At 46.6% G+C, this 26002-nt stretch overlaps 1 protein-coding gene across 1 annotated transcript in view; it reads right to left on the bottom strand.

Moving 5' to 3' along the window:
• Positions 1 to 26002, bottom strand: part of LOC149356162 (uncharacterized) — a 79540-nt gene that overhangs the window by 36846 nt on the left and 16692 nt on the right. The window contains exons 3-4 of the mRNA XM_089576265.1: positions 18022 to 18108; positions 17260 to 17353 (exon numbers count right to left, since the gene is read on the bottom strand). Of these exons, the coding sequence (XP_089432391.1) occupies positions 17260 to 17353; positions 18022 to 18108 (181 nt within the window). The remainder of the gene's footprint in view (positions 1 to 17259; positions 17354 to 18021; positions 18109 to 26002) is intronic.

Below are 26002 nucleotides of genomic sequence, written 5' to 3'. Positions count from 1 at the left end.
CACAGATTGGCTTTCGTCGCGGATGCTCTATATGGACCGCGCATGTGGATCTTGAGAGTAGAATCCGGCTCTCGATACGCAGAAGAGAAGTTTCAGCTTTGGTGACTCTTGATGTAGCAAAGGCCTATGATAGTGTAGAACATACTATTTTACTTGACAGACTTGCGCAGTTACATCCTCCAACCTACATTTATGCATGGATATCTGAATTTCTAAAGGACAGATACTTTTACTGCGCAGAGGGTACCCTACGTTCTAATACTTACCATCAATCAAGAGGAGTGCCGCAAGGCTCGGTACTATCACCGCTGCTTTTTAATATTTTGGTCAGTGACATCCCCATCCGTCCTGATATAACAGTTTTTGTGTATGCAGACGACATAGCTTTTTTCGCCTCGGCCACGGATATCCATTCGCTTTACCAGATTATGCAGGGATATTTGGATGCTCTTGGAGTTTGGTTGCACCGTATTAATTTATCCCTGAATGTTAACAAATGTGGCACACTGGTATTTCCTCCAGACACGCCTTTGTACATTTCATTAGCCCATCACTCTAATCTGATTCCACAAGTGGAATCTGTTACATATCTAGGTGTTACTTACCATCCAACCTTAGATTGGAGCCTTCATATCAAGAACAACGTGCGTAAAGGAGAACGCGCTCTAGGCCGGCTGACACGAATCGCCAATAAAAGGTTTGGGATGCGCCGCGACACATTATTGTTACTTTACAAAGCTTATGTAAGACCTATACTTGAATTTGGTTGCGTTTTGTTCTCTGGTAGCGCAAACTACAAGGTCCAACCCCTAATCTTACTGGAAAGGCGCGCTCTACGTCTCTGCCTTGGTCTCCCAAAATCAGTTTCAAACGCCCTGCTTTATCTCGAAGCCAGTATGCCCGATTTAATTTCCCGCTTTCAAATACTCACGGTGCGAACTTTCCTCAGGTCGTTGGACCCGATGACTAATGTCAGTACTCCTATTTTTGTGTCTCAGCAGGCCTTATTTTTTTACCATCATTGGCCACGGTATAAAATGCCACAAATTACCTTAACGCAGAAACTTTTAACCCCGATTGGTGTTGATCTCAGTTCCTTGCAGTGGGTTGACGACACGCCGGCAGCAGTGGAATTCCATTTTGACCACATCTTCCCATCTCATGCGAAACACATGCCCACAAACATTTTAAACGGCATTCTTTCTGGTCATATAGCGGAATTCCCCCATCATGTGGTGCTTTCTACTGATGCCTCCGTCAGCGGCCAAAAAGCTGCAGTTGGCATCTTTTCGCAGGATTTGGCATGGAGCTATTCTGTCTGCATCCCAGATTATATCCCCATATTCTTTGCGGAATTTTTGGCTCTTGGAATGGCCCTGCACAAAATTCCGTGTCATGTATCTCACGTTATCATCCTGGCAGATTGTTTGTCAGTTTTATTCTCCCTTGAAACTTCCCAAAAATATTTTTTGTGCCGCTTCCTGCGATTTTTTGTCCCGTCCACTTTAAAGGAGGTCCGTTTTGTCTGGGTTCCTGGTCATGCAGGCATTCATTCCAACGAGGTGGCTGATTATTTAGCAAGGTCAGCTCTTGACGGGCCAGTAACGCATCCCGTCCCGAATTTCAGTCTGCTGGCGATCTCCAGGTTTCAGCGGTTCCAACACATATCAGCCAGGTTACGCGATCCCCTACTAAATACTGCTGATTATCAGCACTTAGCGTATAAATGGAACGTCCGTTCGTGTAAAACCAGGCAGTGTGAGGTATCAATGACGCGACTGCGGTGCAGGATTCCCAGTTTAAATTTATACCTATGCAGATGTGGGTGGTCTCCAACAAACCTATGTGACTCATGCGGGGTCGTTGAATCTGTGGACCATTTCCTGCTCTACTGTCCAAAGTTCGCACTTCAGAGAAAGATTTACCTGGAGGTTCCTCTCTCCAGGTTAGGGCTCCCGTTATCTATGCCAGTGTTGTTATCGTTCGGAGCGAGCGCCAAAGGATTTGCTTTGAGTTCAATTTGTGGGAATCTACATGATTACATAATTGCAACTGGTAGGTTGATTTGCTAACTCCTTTAAAAGTCTCGGAGTTTTTTTTTTTTTTCTTTTTTAATTATTATTATTCTCGCCAAAATGTTCTTTGTTATTTCACTTCAAATATTCTTCTGTCGTTTTTCATGAATACATTTTTCAAAATTCACGTTTAATCCTATGAAAATTTTCTTATCTATACCACTACACCTTGGCCAATCCCCCCACGTGGGTATGTGCCATTATAAAGAGGTGAAGAAGAAGAAGAAGAAGAACCACAACGCGAAGAAGAGTGTGGGTTGCTGTTGGGCTGCGGCTAAGTACCAGGCGGTGCTGAGTTATTCCTCGAATTTCTACTTGATTTCTTGTGTTTTCTTCCCATTTTCCAGGGTGACTGAACGTGGGAACGTGGACTGATGTCCACAAACTCTCCCGGTCAGGGGAACACCCCCTGGTCAGCTTGTCTCGCCCCAGATGAGCTGCCTCTTGATTGTTTCCTCCGTGGCGGAGTTAGCAGCATACCGGTTGCTCTCGTCCCCGCGGATGACGGCTCCATCAAGCTGAATAACCCCGAGGCTGTTCAGGCTGCGCTTAAATCTACCACCCCCCATTACATGAAGATTACAGACGTCCGGCAGTTCGGCCGTGGAGGGATCGTATGCAGATCGCCAGACCAGGCATGCGTAGCCGACCTGCTGAAGTGTTCGTCGTTTGCCAATCACCCGGTGAGCGCGTTCATACCTCCTCATCTGGCGTGTTCGAAAGGGCTAGTCCGTGGCGTAGACCCACGTCTAAGCGCGTCCGAGACATTAGAAAAGCTCACTTCGGCTGGCGTGATCGCCATTCACCGATGCAGTCGTGTGGTGGATGGAACAAAGGTACCGACGGAGACTGTTATTGCTACAGTTGCGGGGCTGTCCTGTCCATCTGAAGTTAAGGTGTGGCCTTTGATTTTCCGTGTGGATCAATTTACATCTCGGCCCCTTCAGTGCCGTAATTGCTGGAGGTTTGGCCATAGCGCCAAGGCCTGTAAATCGAGTTTTCGCTGCTGTGGGTGCGGAGAGAGCCACGACCCCGCTGGGTGTTCTGCTCAACAAGAGAAATGCTGTTTGTGTGGCGGTGGACACTCAGCAAGCCATTCCGAATGCCCAGCGCGGGCTGAGGAAGTGCAAGTATTAGAGTTGATTGACAAGCGCAGGTGCTCAAGACGTGAGGCAGTTGCAGTCATCAAAGATAGGACATCTGGCTATGCAAGTGTGGCAGCGCGGCATGCAACCGTTGTGGATTCATCCTTGTCGCAAGCGATTGCGGCGGCGGTGGAGAAAGCAATGGCAAGTGCCATAGATCGCATAGTTGAAAATCTGTCCGCGTGCATTTCGCAGGTCATGGCATCCCAAATGTCCACTTTATTGCAAGCTTCTATTGCCCCCCTTTGTGGCACAATCACTTCTCCATTGGTTGCACCTCCCCAACCTTCTGTGCCCGTGACTTCCAATCCACTGAGTCAGACTCAATCACAGCCTTCGTCTATCCCTACAACCAGTTATTCACATCACAGTGAGACAGAACTCTCATCTGAAGAGTGCGTTGATATGGAGACTGAGATGCGTGCTCAAAAGCGCAGTGCGTCTCCGATAGGTGGTGCTAGTCCGTCTTGCTCTCAGTCGAAGAATAAAAAGAATCACCCTAGATCTACACCCAAAGGCAGCATTTTGGATCAGGCGGTCTCCGCTGCGGCCCTTTCGGCGACATAGGGTCGTTGAAGGTGTTGCAGTGGAACTGCCGGTCTATTCTTTCTGCTTCAACAGATTTAGTTTGTTTAATCAGTAAATTAAGTCCAGATTTAATTGCTCTTCAGGAAACGTGGCTCTCTAAAGATTCTAGGTACAATTTACAAAATTATCGTTCTTTCAGGCTTGACCGGCCCTCAAGAGGTGGTGGGTTGCTATTGTTCGTATCCACAAAATTTTGCCACAGGGCAACTGTGTCATTTCAATATATGGACAGGCAGTGCGAAATTCAGGCTCTTGATCTCAATATTCCTGGATATCAGCCACTCACTCTGGCTAATGTATATTTTCCAACAGGTGTGCATGACGTTCGGCCTCTTGACTCGTTTTTGTCTAGTTGCAGGAAACAGGTTTTAATTGTTGGAGACTTCAACTCGCATCATGTTTCGTGGGGGTTTCGTACAGATCGCTGCGGTACGCTCTTATGGGACTGGGCTTGTGTGAATAACCTCATATGTTTAAATTCGGGTCTCCCCACATTTTTCCGTGGTCAGGCTCGCTCAGCGTTAGACTTGTCATTTTCTTCCCCCGGAATAACTGTGTCCTCTTGGGCGCCAGTTGACTGTGCCTCCAATAGTGATCACCTTCCGATCAGCTTCCAAGTTATGTGCCAGTTGACCTCTCCTAACAGCACACGGCGCACATTCATAAATTACGACAGTTTTAAAAATGCCCTCAAAGCAGACCTTCAGGAATTATCTCATTCCAACAGTGGAGATAATGCCATCCGCATTTGTTCAATTTTGAATGGAGCTCGTAAAAAATCGGAGTTTTTGGTTCAGGCACATAAGGGAACATCGCCGTGCCTTTGGTGGAACGCAGAGTGCGCTCGCGATTATAGGCGCCGAAAGGCTGCTTGGAAGAAACTTCTCCATAATCAGTGTCCCAAAAACTGGATCGATTATAAGTTCGTTGCAGCTACGTTTAAGCGCACCGTATCTCGTGCAAAGGAGTTGCACGATACTGAACGCTACGAATTCCTTTCAAAATCTGGTAATAGGCGTGCTCTATTCAATTACCTAAAATCCAGGAAACTAATCTCGTCCACCATGAACGCTGTCTCCCTAGTTCAGTCACCGGCTGAACTTGCACAGTCCCTGGAAGAGATAGGCAGAGGTCTTGAGCGCCGGTTTACGGCTCTTCTTCCTTCTCCTCAGAGATTTCTTGCCACTTTGGACGATTTCGAGGAGGTCACCCTCACTGAGCTCTCGAACACTGTATCCCGCCTTCCACCCGCGGCCCCTGGCCCTGATGGTGTGACTTCTTCTATGATTAAAATATTGTTCGAGGAATCTCCCACCGACTTACTGGCGCTTATAAATTACTCTCTTAAGGGGCCATGGATTCCAAATGAGTGGCGTTTAGCAAAGATTATCCCGTTGCTTAAAAAGCAGGGAGATGGTTATGTGTTAGACAATATAAGGCCAATTTCTTTAACTTCGAATCTCGTTAAGCTAATTGAGAGGGTGTTGCATGGTAGAATAATGTCTGTTATTTCAGAGGCTGGGTTGTTGAACCCTTGCCAGATTGGTTTCAGACCAGGATGCTCTATATGGTGTGCCCATACCGATCTGGAGAGCCGCATACAGTTAGCTCGGCGCCGAAATCAATACGCAGCGCTTGTTACTTTAGATGTATCTAAAGCCTATGACAGCGTTGAGCACAGGACGCTCTTGCAAAGACTGCAGGCAGTAGGACTTCCGAGATACTTTGTGGCTTGGGTTGCTGAATTCCTTGCTGACAGGGAATTTTACTGCTTTCAGAACGGTGTTTCATCAAGCAAATTTCGACAATCGAGAGGAGTGCCCCAAGGGGCGGTCCTCTCCCCTGTACTTTTTAACATCTTACTCAGCAGTATTCCCTGCAGTCCTCAGGTGGCCACCTATGTGTATCCTGATGACATCGCCTTTTTTGCTTCAGAGAACGACATTTCCTCTTGTACCAGTCCTTACAGTCCTACCTCAATGTCCTAGACCAATGGTTAGGAGACATTAATCTGTCCCTTAATGTCAATAAATGTGCTTTATTGTTTTTTCCGCTCTCTCGTCCAGTTAATATCTCTATTGTTTACCGGAACCATGTAATTCCTCAAGTGCAAAGTGTCAAATACCTTGGAGTAATTTATGATCCTTCTCTTTCCTGGGCGGCCCATATCGAGCAGATCACTGTGAAAGGAGTCCGAGCAGTCGGTATGCTGCGCAGGCTGAGCAGTGTTCGTTCTGGCATGAGAAGGCACTCACTTCTTATGATTTATAGAATGTACGTCCGTCCAGTCTTAGAGTTCGGCTGTGTTTTATTCTCTGGTGCACCAGCGTATAAACTTTGCCCCTTGATTCTCTTGGAGCGGGAGGCGTTGCGCCTTTGTTTGGGCCTTCCAAAATTTGTGGCGAATTCCGTTTTGTACCTGGAAGCGCGTACTCCATCATTGACTTCTAGATTTAGGCTCTTAACGGTGAAAACGTTCGTAAGAATGTGCGATTCTTCGCTCCATGCCTCCAATTTGATCTTCCTTTGTCAGCCTAGGCTATTTTTCAACGAAACCTGGTCTCGTTTCCGTACCCCTCAGATATGTTTGGTGCAATCCCTCCTGGACCCCTTAAACGTCCGCATTTCGGACATCCGTCCGGTATGCGCCAACTCATCTATTCAGATTTTCTTCGATGACATCTTTCCAAAACATGCAAAGTTAATGCCTTTTCATTTGCTCAGCGGTTTATTGCAGGATTACCTGCTGTGCTTTAAATCTCATGTGCTCATAGCGACAGACGCCTCACAGTGTGAAGAAAAGGCCGGAGTTGGCATTTTCTCCATCTCCCTTGACTGGTCATTCTCATTCCGCCTTCCCGATTACACCCCTATTTATTTGGCCGAATTTCTAGCAGTAGTCTTAGCGTTGCGCAAATTAAACAGCTCCTTGTCTTCTGTCATAATTATGACAGATTCATTATCGTTGTGTTCCTCTCTCACCGCGCCTACAACATCTCAGGCACTTCGGTTATTCAAATGCTTGGTTCCACCCCACGTGTGTTCATTACGGTTGGTCTGGGTGCCTGGGCACAGAGGAATCCATTTGAATGAGGTTGCTGATACCCTGGCGAAGGCATCTCTTCAAGGCCCAGTCGTATCTGTGCTTCCACCCAGCGCATATATTACCGCGGCCAGGTTTCGCAGGTATCTGCTCTTGAAAGAATTCGCAGCATCAGCTCTGACCTCCTCTCCCGAATTCCGGCATCTCCTTTACCCGTGGTGCAGTAAAGGATGGCGATCACGCAAGCTTGAGGTTTCCTTCACTCGTCTACGTTGTCGCGTGCCTCTTTTAAACTTCTATCTTTATAGATCTGGTCTGGCGGTCTCCCCATTGTGCCCGTTCTGCGGAGAACCCGAAACGATAGATCATTTCTTGTTGACCTGCCGCCGTTTCTCCTCTTTACGGAGCCGCCTGCTGGAGCTTCCGTTACGACAGCTTGGTCTCAGTCTGTCAGCTGGGGTTGCTCTGTCTCTTGGGGCTTCCTCCCTTGGGCACAGCAACTGGAATGTGCTCTCCGCCATGCAAAACTTCCTTACAGACACTAAACGGCTGCCGTCTTAAGCTCTGGTCTTTCTCATGATCAATATTTCTCTGGAATGAAAGCTTTCTGAAACGTGGAATATTTAGCCCCGTTCTCTATTTCAGTCACCGATCTCACAGCATTTGTTAAACCTATTTCAATTACACATTTGAGATCCGTTCATCTATTTCCTAATTGCTATTATTATCATGATTATTTTATTTTTCCCCACAATTATTTTCTTGTTTAACATTTTGTACACCTATCAGTTGCCGCCTGTGTCTTGGCCAATCCCCCGCAGTGGGTATGCGCCATTTTCTAGAGGACAACAACAACAACAACAACAGCGAGGGACCGGCAGTTTAACATGCAGGATGGTGGGTTTCGGCGATGGTGTACTGATGTAATACAGCGGACAGCGAAGTTTATTTTTTCGCGCTGCACAGGTTTCTGTCTCTTTCTCTTCAAACGCTAACTTCAAACTCCAAGCAAGAAAAGAAATTGAACAAAAAACAGAAAATGGATACGAGTTCCGAGAAAGCCCGAAAGGAAGGTGGGAAGGAATGTTGAAGCCAATGGTTCCTGAGAAATGATAGGAGGTGCAGGGCATAAGGTAAAAGTAGAACGACAAATAAACCAAGTGAAAAAAGGAAAAGAGGAGGAAAAGAGGAACTGAGGAAGGAAACGATCGGGCGGGGTGAAGGGTTAGGGTAATAGACACGATAAAGTGATGCTATGAAGTACTGAGCAATGCTTTGACCACGTGCTAGACCGCCTTAAAGAATGTCACCAGTACAGGAGTGTGCCTAAGAGCTACGAGGTTTCCTCTGAATATGTTGATCCATGATGGTTGAAAGGGTTTAAATCTGTGGATTAGGAATGCCTCTTTCTATATTCTATCCCTTGCAGATTCGAAGCCTGAGTGAAGAATGAACAGTGTATGGGCATCGAGGTTATCACCCGTTGATTAAAATGCTCCGAAGCTGCCTTCTCCACATTCTTTGCTGCGTCAGCTCGGTTGTAAATTATACTGTGGCTCACTGACTGCCCGGTTTCTCCGATGTCTTGTCTCTGACGAGTGGAGCATCGAAGCATGCACACAACGACGAGCAGTTAAAGCGAGTATTAATATCGAAGCTGAAGTCTCTTGCCGTGCTTTTAACAGTAGTGTCGCTGTTTAAATGCATGTGCGTCTTGATTCTAGGTCGAGAGCATGAGAACACTGTCGATGAGGGTTTCTTATCGAACCTAGCGTGTCCTAGTGTATCTTTCAGGTTTGTATTCCACGTGCATGCTACCCTTGGTGCGTCAGGTAATACTTTCTCCAGACGACCATTGTTAGTGTGGTATTTCCGCAGAATATTGTTTATGTTCAGAAGGGCGTTCGAGTATTCCGTTACAAGTGCGGCAGGCCACCGACTGTGAACTTCTGTCCGTTTTTTAAGTACATCGAATCGTTTTAGAGCGATTGCTTGTTGAAAAGCATTATTAGTGGTGTTCCGGGGTGTTTTTAGTGAGTAGAGGTGTCTCAAATAGTCGCTGCCATGGGCACACATTCTTCTTGGGCGCTTTGTCAGTACTGTAAATATTACTTCCTTACAATGTCTTGGATGACGGCTAGGGAGATCTGAATATTCCCACACGGCCATTGATGTGCGACGGATGTACAGTGGTTATCCCGATTCGGAGTTTCGGATGTCCGTCGGAAATCCGATTTCTTGCCCAAAGACAACTCCTGGACGTCTGTAGGACCATCCGATGCAAAACCGCGGATTATGTGCAGTTTCTACGACGGAGGTCCGAACGCGGACATACGAACACTTCTGGGAAAATCGCAGGGTAGCGTGCATATCCAGGCTGTTCAAGGGGTTTACGCACGGTTTTTGCCGCAGGAGGTAGGCAGGCGACTTTAAGAACGAAAATAACTAGCAATAGGTGGAACGAAAAATCATTTTTTTCACGAGAAAGCTGCTTCCGAAGCGACGAACACGACACACAAGATACAACTTACGGCAAACTACATAATCACTGCAAACACAACCACTGTGGTCTATCCACGTACAGAGTTGAGCACGTTTGTCTAGAACTCTCGAGCGGTGGCATGCAGAGTGAATTAAGTGAAATTTACGCAGCATAAGGGTGAAGTGATTGTTCCTGCGCGGGGTCGAATTCTTATGAGTCCGCAGACGAACGCGTATATAATTTCTGAAATTCAGTACCTTTTCTGACAATTCCCTTTATTTTCTCCACAGAGCATCGTCGGAGCGGTCGAGAGAACTGTGCTCACCTTTCGCGCATTCCAGACGAGTTACGCAGTAGAGGCTAGGTGTACGGACGTCAGACGACGACACTACGCAGGCAAACGTTTTCGAACTTCGTTTTTTTTTCAATTAAAAGCATCAATTGACGGCACCAAGCTGCATTTTCACATATTTGCTTTCCTTAAGTAACCACTCTCACAAGAAATGTTCCACTGCCCAACTTGTGTGTACAGCGAGGCATAATGGCAAATTGCCTCTTTCTCTTGCTGTCGAACGTTCTTTGCCGAAATTAAATGTCACCTCTAGATGCGCGAGATACCCATTCGTCGACCTCAAGAGCCACACCATCGGCAACAGCGCTTGGCGACAAAAAAAAACAACTGCAAATCGAGCGCACGAGCACACATGCACAAAGAATGTCAGCCATATTTGCTATTTACTTCAACGCGGCTCGCTATCAGCTTTGGCTAGTTTTGTTTAATTGGTGACGCCACCGTTGCCCTCTTATTCTTTTACGCCGGCCTTTCTTTTGCTATGAGGGATAAAAATAAACTTTAAAAGAATGCTTTTAAAGCGTTTACAATTATAATTTAACGTTGGTAACCACTGGAAGGCAATTTATGTTCAATTAAAAGCAAAACGGGATGCAAGATTCAAGTCAAGTGTAACGAAAATCCAATAAAAGCAAACAAACATGATGGACCAGAATTAAAGCACTTTACAGTACCGGGCACACCTCCAAAATCAAGCGGAGTCGGAGTGGCCAAGACAGGCGGTCAGCTGCTGGAAACAGGGCTGTTTATAGAGGGGGAAGAAGAGTACTTGTAGGGTATTGGCTGGCATATTGGAGGACTCAACGAGAGGGGACCTGCCGAATGCAAACAGAGCGCGGCGTTTTGTTCAAGCGGCTGTGCTAAAGAATGAAATGCAGACACAATTCCGTGTACTGCTCTTGCAGCTTAGAATTACATAAGTTTTTCGACAGCAAACTAGAGGTGCAAAGCACAAGTAATAGACTAGATGCCGCTGAGCTAATTCGAGCTTCTAATAATAGGACTACTGATTGGGAAGTTCTGTCTAATTCTCTCCACCTTCTCCAGCAACCATACACAAAATATACTGGTTTACTGCCGACTGGAAAAGTGATTTTTCTATTCTGCCCGTATTTCAAAATCAGTGCGAAGAAAGACGCCCCTCGTAAGCCCACTGACAATCTGGATTCGGATGTCAGTTTTCAGATCAATTTCGCCCTTCCTTCGGATGTCTGAATTCGGCGTCGGACATACGGACTTTAATCGGACGTCCATCCGACAATCTTGGCCATTTGGGTTGCTGTTGGTCTGTATGCTTCTTGTAGTGTGTGGTTTCACACAGGCTATTTTCTAAACGGATGGCAGTGTCGGGAAACTTGACTTGCGTTTAAGGGTAAAGGGAGGTAAAATTAATGCTAAAGCGGAATAAATTAAGTTACGACACGAAGGCTTTTAGAGACTCAGACCCTTATTACTATACCATATAAACGTCGTCTATATAACACATTTACATGAGCAGTTTTTCGAAAACCTTTGCATAAGTCGTTGCGAAGGGAGTGTCCATACTTATTCCATATACTTGGAGGTAATAAAAAGAATCGAACACAAAATAGTGCAGCGTGCGTACCAAATGAAGTAGCGACGTAAATACGTCAGTTTTATGCGGCTGTGGATTTTGAGTTAGAGCGATCGAGAGCGCGTCGATCCCTTTAATTGTGGCAATGTTTGTGTACAAAGCGACGGCGTCAAGTGAAATCAGTATGCTCTCCGCTTGGACAATGGTTGCATCATTAAGCGACTCCATTATTCGAAGAAATTGCGAAATACGTGCATGACTGCTGGGGTTTCCACTGAGTAATATGCTCTCTGATAATAAGCAAAGGCTATATGTAGGGTTTGGTTATATTCTTTACATTTCCCTATCAGCTGACTGATATTGTGAACATGGTCAACGAAGTAGAGAGATGGACGAAAACTCGTCTGGTCGAGGTAAATCATAATATCGCGAAAATTTAATAACGAAGAATTGCCGAGCATCCTTTATGAAAGCCCTGCCTGATCATTCGGTCGATTGAAAGCGGTTACCTCAGTAAATAGTTTGACAGTAAGCCAATCAGTCATTAATTTTCCAGGTACTTGACGTTTCCTTTCTTATACATTAAGAGGATGTTAGGGCTCTTCCAAGAATCCGGCATGATCGAGGTCATAAGATATTGCGCATAGAGGGTGGCTACATTTTCTAGCACAATCTTTCTGTCATCTTTCAACAGATTTGCTTACACCTGATCCTCAACAGCTGCATTTCCACTTTGCATTCCTCCCGAAGCAAAGGAGGTCAATCAAAAGCATACGAGCAAGATAGGACTTGGATGCTCGGTTCGCTGGAACAAACATCAGCTGGCTGGCTAGTGAGGAAACGCAGAAATAAATTATTTTCCTCGAACCTGCACCTCGCAATCTTTGTCCATGACCTTATTTAAATAAGAGAAGCCTAAATTAAGCCACTTAAAAATTTAATGAAGATAGGAGAATATTCTAAACAGACCTTTTTGTTTGCTCGTTTGTTTCGACTTTTCCCTACGAGAAGTTCTCAAAAATGAGAGAAAAAGGATCTATAGTGGCCATTTGGCAGCGCCATGAGTGTGGGTGAGCACCTGGTGTGCGCTTGGATGTTAATTCCAGGATAAGTATTTGGATGGAGGAGAAAAATATTCACGAGTACCTGGAATCTTTGGCTACCAATCATGCTCATTGGTACTAAGAACTCCGTTTAGAAATAGTGTTCCAATGCTACCACAATGAGGCAGCCGGCACCATAGGATTTATTTGTAGTTCTGTGTCTGTAAATCTACCGCGGATGCCCAGAGGTTTCCTAGTCTGATAGATTCCTGCGGTACCCTTGAAATATTTTATATTTCACGGGAATGCATGACGGTACTCCTTGCAATAAGTCATTACTTCTATTTTTTTATCAAACATGACATAACTTACATAATAGCAAAACGAAAATCAAGAAAAATATTGTCACACAAAATGCAGACGAACGGCCATGAGAACAAGAAGACCATTAACAAAATTGGTGACCGAAATAAACATAATTTATTTGATAAAATTGAGCACAATAATGTGTGACGGGCAATTAAAATCAAATTATCGCTGGAATTACAAAAAATTTATTAGTTTCTTGTGATAAATGAAATGAGTCATGTTTTTCTCTTCAAAAATACTAGTTACTTTCTGCGTGGCGCTCTCGTTTTAATTTTAAAGTTTAAAGAAAGCTGCTAATGATAAGTATAGCTACCTTTATGTCGATGATCAGGATAGGGGAAAAAAATTGACTCTTCTGAGATGTCGGTGCACGTCAATGCCGAAGCTTAATGGTACCTGGTCCAGAGTAGCACAGACGCAGCACGAGGCGCCAGCCCTAAATGCGTAAGTGCCCCTAAGCATCGTATCCAGTACAACATTTTCAGTAAGAATAGCCAACTCATCCAAAATGTCACGCTTCCAAGACGTCTCATTAAAGGATAGACGTAAACCATGCAGCTCGAGGCTCCTCGCGTTGTTCTGCGCAGCAATGCGTCCAAACAAGGCATCAGTGTTTCATCTGCCCGTCACCTAGGCACGCCACAGAAAGCTACCCGTCTGACGTCGACGTGATTAAGAAGAAACGCTGGCAGGCGAAATTCGACAGATGTTTCAAGTGCACATTTAAACGTCAAGAACCGAAAGACTCCCACAGTAATGAATGGTGTTTGCTGAGTGAAACAACGTGCAACCATACCTACAACATCAACCAAAGCTGCACCGCAACAAGTGATATGCAAATATTCTCTCTGAGCAAGTGCCGACGGAAGTCTTTGAGACCTTGTGCGAGTAGCGGCAGATTGCGAAAGCCTTGTTAGCCTGCCGTATTATGTGCTTCCGACATCGGGCAACTGTTTGCGCTTTTGACGCAGAAATGGTATTCCTCAAGAGACCAGTATCTACAGTGGTCAACAAATAGATATATCACTTTCTTGAACTTAAGTTTTCGTTTGCGGACTAAAATGTGCACATGGGGTTGGTGAGACGACGAAACTGAACTTTTTAAACAGCCACAACCAGTGTTCATCATCATATTAAAGCCAATTTGTTCCCTCATCCAGTTTATCGAAGGGCTTGTTTCTACGCTGCGTGAAGGTGTCAGCTATTATGTTTTTAATACTAAATGAAGCAACAATTTAAATAATGCCTTTTAACAATAACTCCATGCGCCAGTTTTTCGCACGCAACCCTTTTCCATCGATCACTGCTTGACACAGCAGAATCACGGCGTCCAGGAAATCTGTCAGTGAGCGTGTAGTTCATGTTCGCCGACTTTTAAAGCAGTTTCTCGACAATCTGCTAGGCACCCCTGGCTTTTTTAAGCATGAAATGCTTTTAGCTCCCGTTGTCGGCGGTGTGGTGACGTCACGCCGAGACCGAGAGCCATCATCCGGGCACTGAAATCCACTCATCCGGGCACTGAATTCCAGTCATCCGGGCACTGAAATCCACTCATCCGGGCACTGAATTCCAGTCATCCGGGCACTGAAATCCACTCATCCGGGCACTGAATTCCAGTCATCCGGGCACTAAAATCCACTCATCCGGGCACTGAATTCCAGTCATCCGGGCTCTGAAACGAAAACATCCGGGCACCGTACGAGACTTAACGAGATTTAACGAGACTCTCTAAGCCCTCCTACGCGACCGGCATGCAAGCGCCGGTTGGTCTCCAAATGAGACAAAAAATAACTGCTGCCAGTGCCTTCTCAATGTTTATCAAGATATCAGTGGAACTGTGGGTTTGATAATGCACGGAATTATAATTTCCGATTTCTAATAACGCGTGCAAAAAGCACATAAATGCCACGTTACACTTCGTTGTCATACGTGATCCGGGGGGAAGCGCTGCGTTCAAAGGGCAAGGCATCGCGCCGAACGGGTGGTGGCGTTCCTCCCTTCCTTTACGGTGCGGTTCGGGTGTCCACCGAGATGGCAGAGAATTACTGCGCCATTTCATTTCCTCAAAAAGTGTTGCGTTCAAAGGGCAAGGCATCGCGCCGAACGGGTGGTGGCTTTCCTCCCTTCCTTTACGGTGCGGTTCGGGTGTCCACCGAGATGGCAGAGAATTACTGCGCCATTTCCTTTCCTCAAAAAACCTTGCATTCAAATGGCAAGGCATTGCGCTGCACGGGTGGTGGCGTTCCTCCCTTCCTGTAGGTGCGGTTCGGGTGTCCACCGAGATGACATTAGGCCCGTAAACATTTCATGCTTACTCTACTCTCGTTTGCGGGAGAGGCAGAGATTTTTTATCCCTCGGACGATGTGCAATTGTTTTCCACAGACATTGCACTTAAACAATCAAGTAGACCAGCATGGTCACAGCGTAAATTTCACCGTTCATTTCTTCACCCAATTTTTAAGCGTAGAGGAGTACTTCGTGTCGTAATTCTGTTGAAACACATATCCAAATCGCAGATTCTCGCCAGCTTATGGAAGCAAACATTTTCAAGAATGCCTGATCAATCTTTTCGCTCATGGTACCTTGAATTCAGTGGAGACAAACTTCACGAGTATTACTCCCTTATTTGTAATAAGGGAGTAATAAGGGAGTAATTGTAGCCGTATGGCTGCGCTTGGGTGGATGCCAATGAGTAATTACTCCCTTATTACAAATTTACTCCACCTTGGGGAATTCCCCTAAACATTTGGTCAACACTGTTCCCACTTCGAGTTGTAGATCAATTCGCTCTCGCCCTACCATAAGCTTGCCGTCCCAGTTAGCTCAGTTGGTAGAGCGACTGCTCCGGTGAAGCGGTGGTCCCGGGTTCGAACCCCGGACCAGGACAAATTTTTCTTTAACTGCGAAGTTTTTGAGAAAGCTGTATAGCTTTCCTTTGTAGCCGTATGGCTGCGCTTGGGTGGATGCCAATAAGTAATTACTCCCTTAATACAAATTTACTCCACCTTGGGGGATTTCCCTAAACATTTGGTCAATAGTGAGATGAGAGTGCCTCCGCGAAACTCGCTTGTCAGGCCGCAGAGGATATGCAAGTCAAGTGCAGCTCCAAGGCTGTCGATTATCTGGGCTAGTCACGGAAAGTAAGGCGCTCCAGAAGGAGCGAGATGCGATGGCGCGCCCACGTTAGCGGTAAACAACTTGAAGGAGCTCGGAGACGAGTTTAACAGAGAAAAGGCCAGTTTCAAGGCTGCAAGCACAGCACTGAAAAGAGAGTGTGCAAAACCTGTTTAGGAAATGTAGTGCTATTAGCGAGGACAGTAAGAGCATGGATGAGAACTAGAGCGAGGATTACAGTTGCTTTAGTCACTTCAACGCCACTCAGCTCAGAGACCGTAGCGTGTTGAACACTTGCGCGTGCCGCTTCATGAGATGTAGGAAGAAGGAATGAGATGCCTGTCTTGCTTTCCAGCTTTGACTATGCGAAGCCTTCTCGGGACTACCGCCTAAAAGTGTCAGATATTTGAGATCATTTCAAACCTCTAGCTCACATTCGATTTCGGCTATTTGCACTTTCCAACATGAGATTCTTGACACTATTACCTATCAGCGTTTCTAGGGTGGATATTCATGTAACATTCCGCAAATCACTAAATTCTTGGCAAACAGTTTCGTTTCAAGTTAGGTACTTTGTGTAAGCTCTTTTCTCCAATGTTACAGACAGCAACCACTGACCACAAAAAAGAACCATTTAGCAGTTGTTTCACGAAGTGGCGAGCAGCGTGGATTTTGCATTGGACCGAAACTGATATCGATTCTGTGTTTATGACAAGCATGTTGACTCAGGTAGGAATAGTGAGGTGTAAAATGGGTAACATCTAATATGTGTAAGAAAGTGGGTTCTAAATTAAGGAACAGAAGTTCTTGTCTCAAGGAAGACGCCTGCAAATGTGCAGCTGTGAGAGCTGTCGAGCCAGAGTGGCTTGGCTGCGACCGGAGAGCAACAGTGCTCGTAGCAACGTTGCCTGAGTCCCACAAGGAACATATACAAGCAATTTTTCAGGGCGCACCACACTGAGCTGTAAACTTTGCCCCGCCGCTAGGAGAAGAGTTCTGTTCACGTCAGTGCACCTCCACCTCAATTCTGGCTGATCGCAAAACCCTGTTCAAGTTATCCCAACGCTGCGAATACCTGGGCCGGCTTGCACGAAACAAATAAGACCGGCTTATTTCCAGTATAATTTTATTCGCGGTCTAAAAGCTCTCTCGGCTTTGAAGAAAGGAAAGGCGCATAGCTGGTTCATTTTGTCAGTGGGCACCTCAAATGCACCACGAACTCCGACTGAAAGTACGGTAACTCAATGTTTTAGTCGGCGTTCGTGCGCACTTGAGGCACTCACCGACAAAGTGAAACATCTATGCGCATTTTCTTTTCTCAAAATCAAGAGAGGTCTTAGACCTGGTTTAAGATTAGAGTGGAAATAAGACGTTCTTATTTGCCTTGTGCAAGCCACCCCTGTTGAAGTTCAACAAATTGAGCGCTGTCGGCATCACGGATCCAGCTAGAAAACAGGGTCTGGCTGCCAAAGCAAAAGAAAACAGCTCTTACCCATTGTGGTACAGCGAAGCCTCTGGATGCCTCGATTGAGTCGCAGACTGCATGTTGGAGGTGCCAGGAAACTGCAGTTCTGGCTCGCTGGCCTCTGCATGCGAAGACAAGACGTACGATAGCAACCAATGCCACTTCACGAGGAACACCTCAAAAGAGAAGGAAGGGTAAGAAGAGATCTTGTTAGGCTACGAGGTAATTTTGAATGTGGAACTTCAAAATATCTCTGAGACGCATATAAATGAAGGGAACATGACACACATTACCGCATAATAAATGTAGGAAAGGTAACCATACATGAACCCTTCCGCTGCGCACCACTAGCACGTATTCAGTTTAGACAATGATGATATTATCAAAATACGCCTCTAAGAACGTGTTGCCGAGAAATTGTTATGGATGCTTCAGTTTCTTTGTGATTTTATGAGACATCATTAACGGTATGAAGGTCTGGGTGCAATATGCATACAAAAGAAACTGACCGCAAACGAAACCCGCCTTTCAAACGCTTCATTCTCTTTGTGCGCTCTAAACACAGAGTGCCTGTTAAAAGTAGTGAGTGTCTTTTAGGACCCAAGTGCCCATACAGCATTGCTTCTCTTCTGAAAAGAGGCAAAATAAGTAGCGATCTAGCCAACGCTACGCGTCGACTACCCCACTGCAGGAACTCAGGCGTGCTGACCCCTGTTAATAGGTCATAGCGCTAACACTCTCTCCCCCAAGCAGTAGCCACATCGCCAGCAATCGAGGAAAAGTACGTACCGCTCTCCCAGTTTTCTGTGGTCACTATGTCCTTGCTGCCGTCATGTGCCACGATCCGCTTCATCACTGGCACATGTGCATCGGAGGCTGCGCAGTGTAGACATCCAATGTGTGAGGCGGACACACTCCACCAGCGGCAGAGCGTACTCTTTCGAGCAATACTATCAACTCTGTCTGCACTTGATCATCATTATGTTCCATTTTCACCGAAAGTAACCAAGAAAAGTTGTTTGTTGCTGACGCGTGTAGTGAGGCCCTTGCAGCACCCCTTAAGCTCTAAATCTGAAGTAAGCAGAATCCTTGTCCGTACCTTTAGAGACATCTTGGTTGTCAGCAGTGATTTGGGAGGTCTACTATGGGGCGGTGAAGCGAACCCGCTTGCTTGGTTATTTTTGGCAAAGACGGTACATGTTTGTAACTGCACTGACCGCTAGTGCGCAGATGTATCATTCCGAAGAGCATTCCATGTCTTTTCGTTGAGATCAAGAGACAGCTATAAGAAACGCGGAGGAGACCTGAATGCATGGAAGGCGCTGTTTAAAATAGGCCTGACATGGCCTTTATTTTCAAAACTACTCATCAAAAACACTTAGTACACCAAGCAGGAGGCTGAATTTTATTTGCATAAGATATATGCATAAGATGGCGGAAGAGGGCAGCCGGCCGTTTGGGGCAGAGAAACCACACAGAGCCTCTTAACATTTTTTAAAGCACAAGTTCTGTGCATGTCTCTCAGTCATCACCATCAGCCTCACTATACGCCCAGCACAGGACAAAGGCCTCCTCCGTATCTCTACAAATCACACTGTCCTGTGCCAGCTGCAGCCACTATATCCCCGCAAACTTCTTAACCTCATGCGCCCACCTTTCTGCCACCCTTGCTACACTTGGCTTCTCTTGCTTTTAATTCTGTTGCCCTTAATGGCCATCGATTCCTTGCCTTCGTATTACATGCCCTTCCTAAGACCAATTCTTCTTTGTTCACTGACCCACTCTGCCCACTTCATTTCGCTTATCGTTACAAACAATTAATCTAGCGGCGCAGAAGAACTCGAAAAACGCTCAGCAGAGCACTGGCACTATTTGGTCTCATTTAGTGCAGTTGATTGTAACAAAAGAGTAATCCAGTGCGACAGAACAAGGATACGAGAAAACATTGAGCAAATTTGCACTGTTTTGGTCTGGGCTAGCTGGTTCATTGCAAAAAAGGGTTATTCCAGCGTGACTGCACATGGACACGAGAAAATACTTAACATAGGACGGGCGCTGTGTTGAGTGGAATAATCTGGATTAATTTTATTTTCCAAAGAACAAGCTTGTCTGTACCGAAATTCTTAACCGTACACCTATTTTTTTCGATAGCGCGCCGCGTTGACCTCAATTTAGACGAATCCTTTTCGTTAGCCTCCACACTTCTGCACTATAGGCCATTACCGGTATGGTATAGCTGTTATACACTTTATCTTGAGGATACTGGTAAACTGACATTCATGATCTGAGCGAACATGCGAAATGCATTCCACCCACTTCTTACCCTTGTAGTTATTTCGCTGCCATTGTCCCGACCTGCAGTCACTATACCTCTTACCAGTTCCAGCTCCTCGCTACCAATCGTGAACTTTGTTCCCTTTTTTTACGTTTTATACCGCATAAAAATGTCACGCTTAATTACGTGCCCGCTTGGACTATCGGCCGCGCAGACATTTCACTGCCGGAAAAAAAAAGACCGCTTAGGCTACGCACCGCGCACATGAACTGCTCAGAGGCGTCTTAAATTTGTCCATGAATCCCGCGTCAACGGCCGCGCGCTATGGGCGGAATTAGACTAAGGGCCGTTTCACATGTTGCGACTAGAACGAATATAGTCGGCCTAGTCGGTGACGCCCCAGTGCGATTTTCGCACAGTGCTTTCACATGCAACGCGTACCCAGCGAATTCAGTCGAAGGGACACGCAAGGTTGTTTGATGTTCGCATGGGCAACCCACGATTAAACGCGACAGAAACGCTGCACGGAATGTGTTGCTGACGTTATGACCAGCGTGTTTTTAGATGCAAGGCAATATTTGGTATGTTTTCATTAGAATAAACAGTTTTGCTTACGCCGCGGGAACAGCTCTCACGTGACCCCACGCCGAGACGGCGCGCGCCTCGAGACCCGCCGTGGCCGCGGCAACAGCTCCCACGTGACGTCACGTCACGCGCCGTCTCGGCGCTGCCCACTGGTCAGTCGCAGAGCGAACACACCGACGCTGCGACTGAATTCCAACCGGACGGAACTTGGTCGCAGGCCGTCTGCGGCTAGACCGACGGCTCTCCCCAGTCGCAGACCGGCAGAATTCGCAGCGTCGCAGGCAAGAATCGCATGCATGTGAAACGGCCCTAAAAGGGCAGATTAGCAGTCGTTTTCTTGATTTTGGCGCCTACTGAGGAACACTATCTTCGCCGTTGTCTAAAGGTACTTTGCACCAGGACAGCAACTAGATGAAAGCACCAAAGCTAAGGCCACGTATGGGCGCGATACCTGAAATAAGATCTTCTATACAGATACCCTCAAAACTTGTATATCAGATACCGATACAAGATACCGAATGAAAATTCATTTCCAATACAGATGTTCGATACTCTATCGTCGATACACCGATGCAGCACTGAAATCGCTATTTTAAATCTGGCACTATTATCTGCTAAATTCATGAATTTTTATTGTATCTGACATGGAGCATTGTATGGAGCACTTGAAAGGGTGCAAAAGAATCTGGCCGGAAAGATTTCTCCAGTTTTTTTTTTAGCTCCACTGTCACAGCATGTGGCTGCGTCACAACTTGAGCATTGCAATGAAGCCATGGTGCATTGAAACAATCGCTGCCATAAGGTGCACAGCAAAACTTGTTAAGGCTAACGTTCTTCATGCTGATCGGTCACTGAGCGTTTTATTACGCACTAATAACCTAAAAATATTTCTAATGCTCTTCGTTTCATACTGCATATTTAACGGTTCCCTCTGCTTTTGCCCTGTGCTAAAAGATGAAAGCTCCATGCGTTTGGCGAAGCTGGACAGTTATTTCCCCGTAACTGTGTTCAACAGACGTTTGAGGGTTAACATTCTTTGTTTAAGGCTAGAACGAAAAGTACAAAGGTAAAGGATAAAAGTAAAAGTTGTTATTAGAAAAGCCTATCTTGCTAATCTCCCTAGTTTATACGTTTTTTTACTTCACGGTACTAAGTTATGTCGCTAAAACCGTTGGTCCTAAAAGAGCCCCGCCATGCAGCCGTGCTTTAAGCGAAGCAAATGAAAAAAGCCTAGATACACAGCAGCGCACGAGCACGTTTCCATGCTTTATTTTATGAAGGTGGCTTTTACCGCCATAACGTTAAGGGAACCGTTCAGTTCATGTGCGTTTAGAGTAAATTCTTGACTGGTGGAGAATGTGGGGGCGTCACAAGCGCATTAAATTGCTCTGGTAAAGAACCCCGGTAACAATCACACAGTACAACAGTGATGGCGTCACTACAGAATTTCTAACTGGTCGTGCCGTCATTCACCACCATTATATAGTGCATCTGAAGAAAGAAACAGAAATGGGCTAAAAAGAAAAACTGTCGAGCCGGGACTCGAACCGTAGCCCCTTGGTCCTTAACCACCGAAGAACCGTTTTTTCCTTAATGCGTTGAAAGAAGTGGGAATAAAATACTTTTCAACTCAGGTGATTCGTTGCAAAAGTGCGGCACTCTTAGCTAGTGATGAACGATCGGATTTTTAGTGGGGCTAGATACCGAAACAACCATCGACTTTCATTATCCCAGTCTGTGTCCTTCATTACGTCATGGATTTTTCATCGTTCGCTAGACTTGGTTAAAGAGAAGTCTTGTGAGCAATAAACACTAAAATGTAAGCATAATACAATAAAAAATGAAGCAAAATAAAGAAACGTGTCCGTGTCTGCGAAGTGATTAGCAAAGAGGTCCCCAGGCTGTCAAAGGGACCCGTTTACACTATGACGTCATACTCTACAGGCGGATCTTAAATGCCCCCAAATTGTTATCAGCCGACAAAGATGAAGCATAGCCACGTCGACTCGAGGATGCTCGAGGCATAGTTAAGAAACTCAAGTTTCACTACAGTATCATGAAAACTACAGCAAGCTGTAGTGTTGCAGTCCTGTTAATGAAAGGAATGCTTCAGCTGATCCAATTGACGCCGCCGGCAAGGATGGCGCCAATCAACCACGTGTGGATGAGTGTGTGATTGTGGTCGTGCTTGCGGTGCAATCAACAAATGTTCTGTAAGTTACACAGCATAACTGCAAAAGTGTTCCGTTTCTGTTAGCAACTACCACAACTTGAAATACACTGTGGAAGAGTATCATTTCTACCATAACAGTAAGCCTGTCTCTTTGATCCTTCTGTCACGGAGTGCGCACAAGCTTAACATTTTTGTATCAGCCGAGAAGAAAGACACCTTCGGGGCTCTTGAAGGCGACATCCCTGAGAGAGTGCGTGTAAGCGTTTCTGAGCCTCAGGTCGTAGAGTACCTGTCAGCGCTGCACAGCTATTAGTATACCTGCCCGTAACATTTAGCGGAGGTGCTCGGTGACGCGATCAACCACCGCGCGCGCACCCACAAGCTTAATCTACGCAATGGCCGTCGCCTTGGTACAGTGGCGACGACTACCAAACGGCTCCGTCCATGCCAACAGCACCGACTGTCGTCCTGGCCGACCCCCGTGATCCGGGCACCTTCTGCGGCACTGACGACGTGGATATCGAGGACCTCTCGCTTCATGACCGTTTCAGCAAGCACAAGAGGTGGGACAGTACGCTCATGCTTGCGAACATTATAATTTACCTTGCCGGAACCGCAAGCATACGGTTTGAAACCAAGGACGATCTTTAGTCGTGGAATGTATGCAAACAGAAGCTCTGAAACTTATTTGGGAAGCCTCTCGGAGACTTATTTGGGATCCTCATTAGCTCACCGCTAATGAGGAATTTGTTGCTGGTGTCCAATCTTCTATCGAATCCTGCATTTCCTATATTTAGGAAGTCCTGCTCTTGCGCAGAAAGCTGATAAGGAAAATTCGAAGGCAGATAAGGTGGGACACATGCAAAAGGCGTTTCTGACGACGCCTTCATGCTTCTCCTGTATAAAGACTGCTCCACAGATGATTCCATTCTACAGCTGTGCCGATGCCTTGAGCAGGCAAACACCGGAAAATTTAGCACCATTTTGACCATCTACCAAACCAGCTGCCAGCTCTTCGTGTGAGGATCTACCGACCTTGCGGCACCTTCGAACTCTGAAAACTTGACTCGGGTCGTGCGCCGTGAAATAAAGGCCCTCACTCCCATTGCCTCCACACCGCCTTCGCCGGACAACACGCTGGCTACTGTATCCCTCATTCAGGCCGTTATTCGCCAGGAGGTTGCAAACATGAGCATGTCCTCTAGCCGCACACTGGACAACCTGTATCAAGACCCGTTCCTTCTGTGGCCGCTACCGCTACGCCTGCAAATGCCTTCACGAAAGGCTCCCGGTACCGCGCAATCCTGTTGGATGGCATGCCCCTGACGATCGGCCAATATGTTTCGCGTGCTTACGGGTTGGGCACATCCCTCGTCATTGCGGCAGCTATTGCTGCACGCCTCCACGCCCTTCTCTTACGGTGATTGTCGTGCCGACTACTGACGCCGCCGTTTCTTGCCTGGCTGTGAGCCACCCAGCTCCGAGACCGCTTCACCTGCTCCTAGGCCGAGCTTCTCACTTTTCCCGCAAACCCGCCGTTCTCGTTCCCCTCTTCCTCGCCGCAGCTCCTCCCCATCTTTCGCCGGCCGCTTCTCGGGAAACCAGGAGATGCAGCTCCAGGAGGTGACGCAGCATTAATGCCCAGGATTGCAAATCTTCTGCTGGCGACTACTTTTCCTTGCCATCTCCTATACGTCCTTGTGGATGATGCTCCTGTCCATGCCCTCATTGATACTGGTGCCGAAAGATCCGTACGCAGCTAATCTTTTCGCCGCGACCTTAAGGAAGTAACGACCCCTGCCGCTTCACCCACAGTTCGCCTCGCCGATGGCAGTACTGTTGCCGTTACTGGAATGAGTACTGCCCCTGCAATGTTGGCGGGCATTACATCCCGGTTCTGCTCACCGTCCTTAACCACTGCCCTCACGACGTGATCATCAGGGTGGACTTCTTAACAGTTCACTGAGCCCTTATCGACTGCTCAAGCGGCCTTCTTCGACTGGACTTGCCCCTATGCTCTAACGCCCCCTCCAGCTCTACCCGCCTTCGATCCACGAAGTTCGCTCACCTGCCTCTTGGCAGCTGTCTACCTCTCTATGCATACTTTTCCGCCTGTTCCTGGTGGCGACTACGTCGATTGCCCCTTGCCGATGCTGTTTACACGATAACGTCGTTCTCCCGCACTTCGTCCTCGCGTCACCCAGAACAGCGCTTGACTTCCTGTCCTTTCTTCAGCCGGACGTCCCAAGTTCGTGCCGAAGGCATTTCGCTCGCTTATTTGTCGCCTTTGGGCGCCTGAATCGTTTTAGCTCAAACACCTGCTACGCCTTCTCTCATTCGTCCGTTATCCACCTCCGATCACCCTCTTATATCTGCACAAGAGCTGCATAAGAGCACAAGAGCTGAGCTCCGAGAACGCTGAACATCTTTACCACCTATTGATGTCCTACAGTACCATTTTCGACTTTGTAACTCGACCTGTGTGAAACGTCTGCTGTGCCTCACCGAATTTACACCGGCGATTCCAGTCCTATACACGGAGGCAGTAATGTGTATCTCTTTCTGAAAGCTGCATCATACACGGAGAGCTCCACAAGGTGCTGGCGAACGTCATTACTGAACCTTCCAATAGCCCCCGGAAACCCCTTTGGTGTCGTTAATAACACAGCTCAGAATTGGCGCTTCTGTCCACTATTGCCATCTTAACAAGTCACCAAGAAAGATGTCATTCCTCTTCCACGAATTGATGATGCCCTGGATAGTTTACGCAGAGCTCGCCACTTTTCCTCCGCTGACCTTCGTAGCAGCTACTGGCAAATCTCTGTCGACGAAAGGGACAGTAAGAATACTACTTTTGTTACCCCAGACACTCTCTATCAATTTAAAGGAATGCTTTTTGGGCTTTGTAGCCTTCCCTCACCTTTTCACCCATGATGGACTTCTTGCTCTGCGCCTTTAAGTGGACAACTTGTCTTTACTACTTGGACGGCGTCATTGTCTTCTCGCCAAGATTTGAAAGCCCCCTTCTGGATTTTCGTCCCTTTTTGCGTGCTTCCGCTGCGCTGGGCTTATGATTACCTTAAAGAAATGCAGTTTTTGTCACCAGAAACTAAACGTTCTAGGCCACCTGGCTGATACTACAAGCGTTCAGCCCGATCCCCACAAAGCTAGCTCGCGCTGTCATTGGCTTTCCCACTCCCTTTTTGCCCAGCGATGTGAGCAATTTCATCGGACGCTTTCTCCAGCCTCATTGCTGTTCTCGCTAACTCACCTGCCCTGGCCCACTTCGACCTTTTTGACCCGAGCATCGAGTGTCGTTAAAATACACGATGCAATAAAAATGTATTTTCGATACCGACACGCCGATACTTTCATTTTTGGCAAGAGGTGCCTAATATCGAGAAACAAAAGGTATCGAAATACAGTACCGAAGATACGAGTATCTTGATTATGTCTATACGCGCGAAGACGGTGAACATGTAGATGTATGCATCTTCGATACTGTCCATGCCTGATTCGAAACCTTCGCATTATGTGGTCGCCATAACGTCCCGTTACGAGTACCTCGACATCCTGCATTATGCCAGGGTGAACGCATAGCATAAAGTCTACTTCATGTTTAGTCTCTCCATTGGGGCGCTTCAAGAACTTTTCCTGTGCTCTGTTTCCGGAAGAAGGTCTTGAAGATCGATAAATTATTTCTCTCCGTGAACTCTACGAATTACTCCACCTTGCAA

Source organism: Amblyomma mixtum, chromosome 3, assembly GCF_055824585.1.
Source record: "Amblyomma mixtum isolate Tamu chromosome 3, ASM5582458v1, whole genome shotgun sequence".
Taxonomy (NCBI): domain Eukaryota; kingdom Metazoa; phylum Arthropoda; class Arachnida; order Ixodida; family Ixodidae; genus Amblyomma; species Amblyomma mixtum.
Note: the sequence above shows the minus strand (reverse complement) of the source record. Positions and strands in the feature narration are given on the sequence as shown.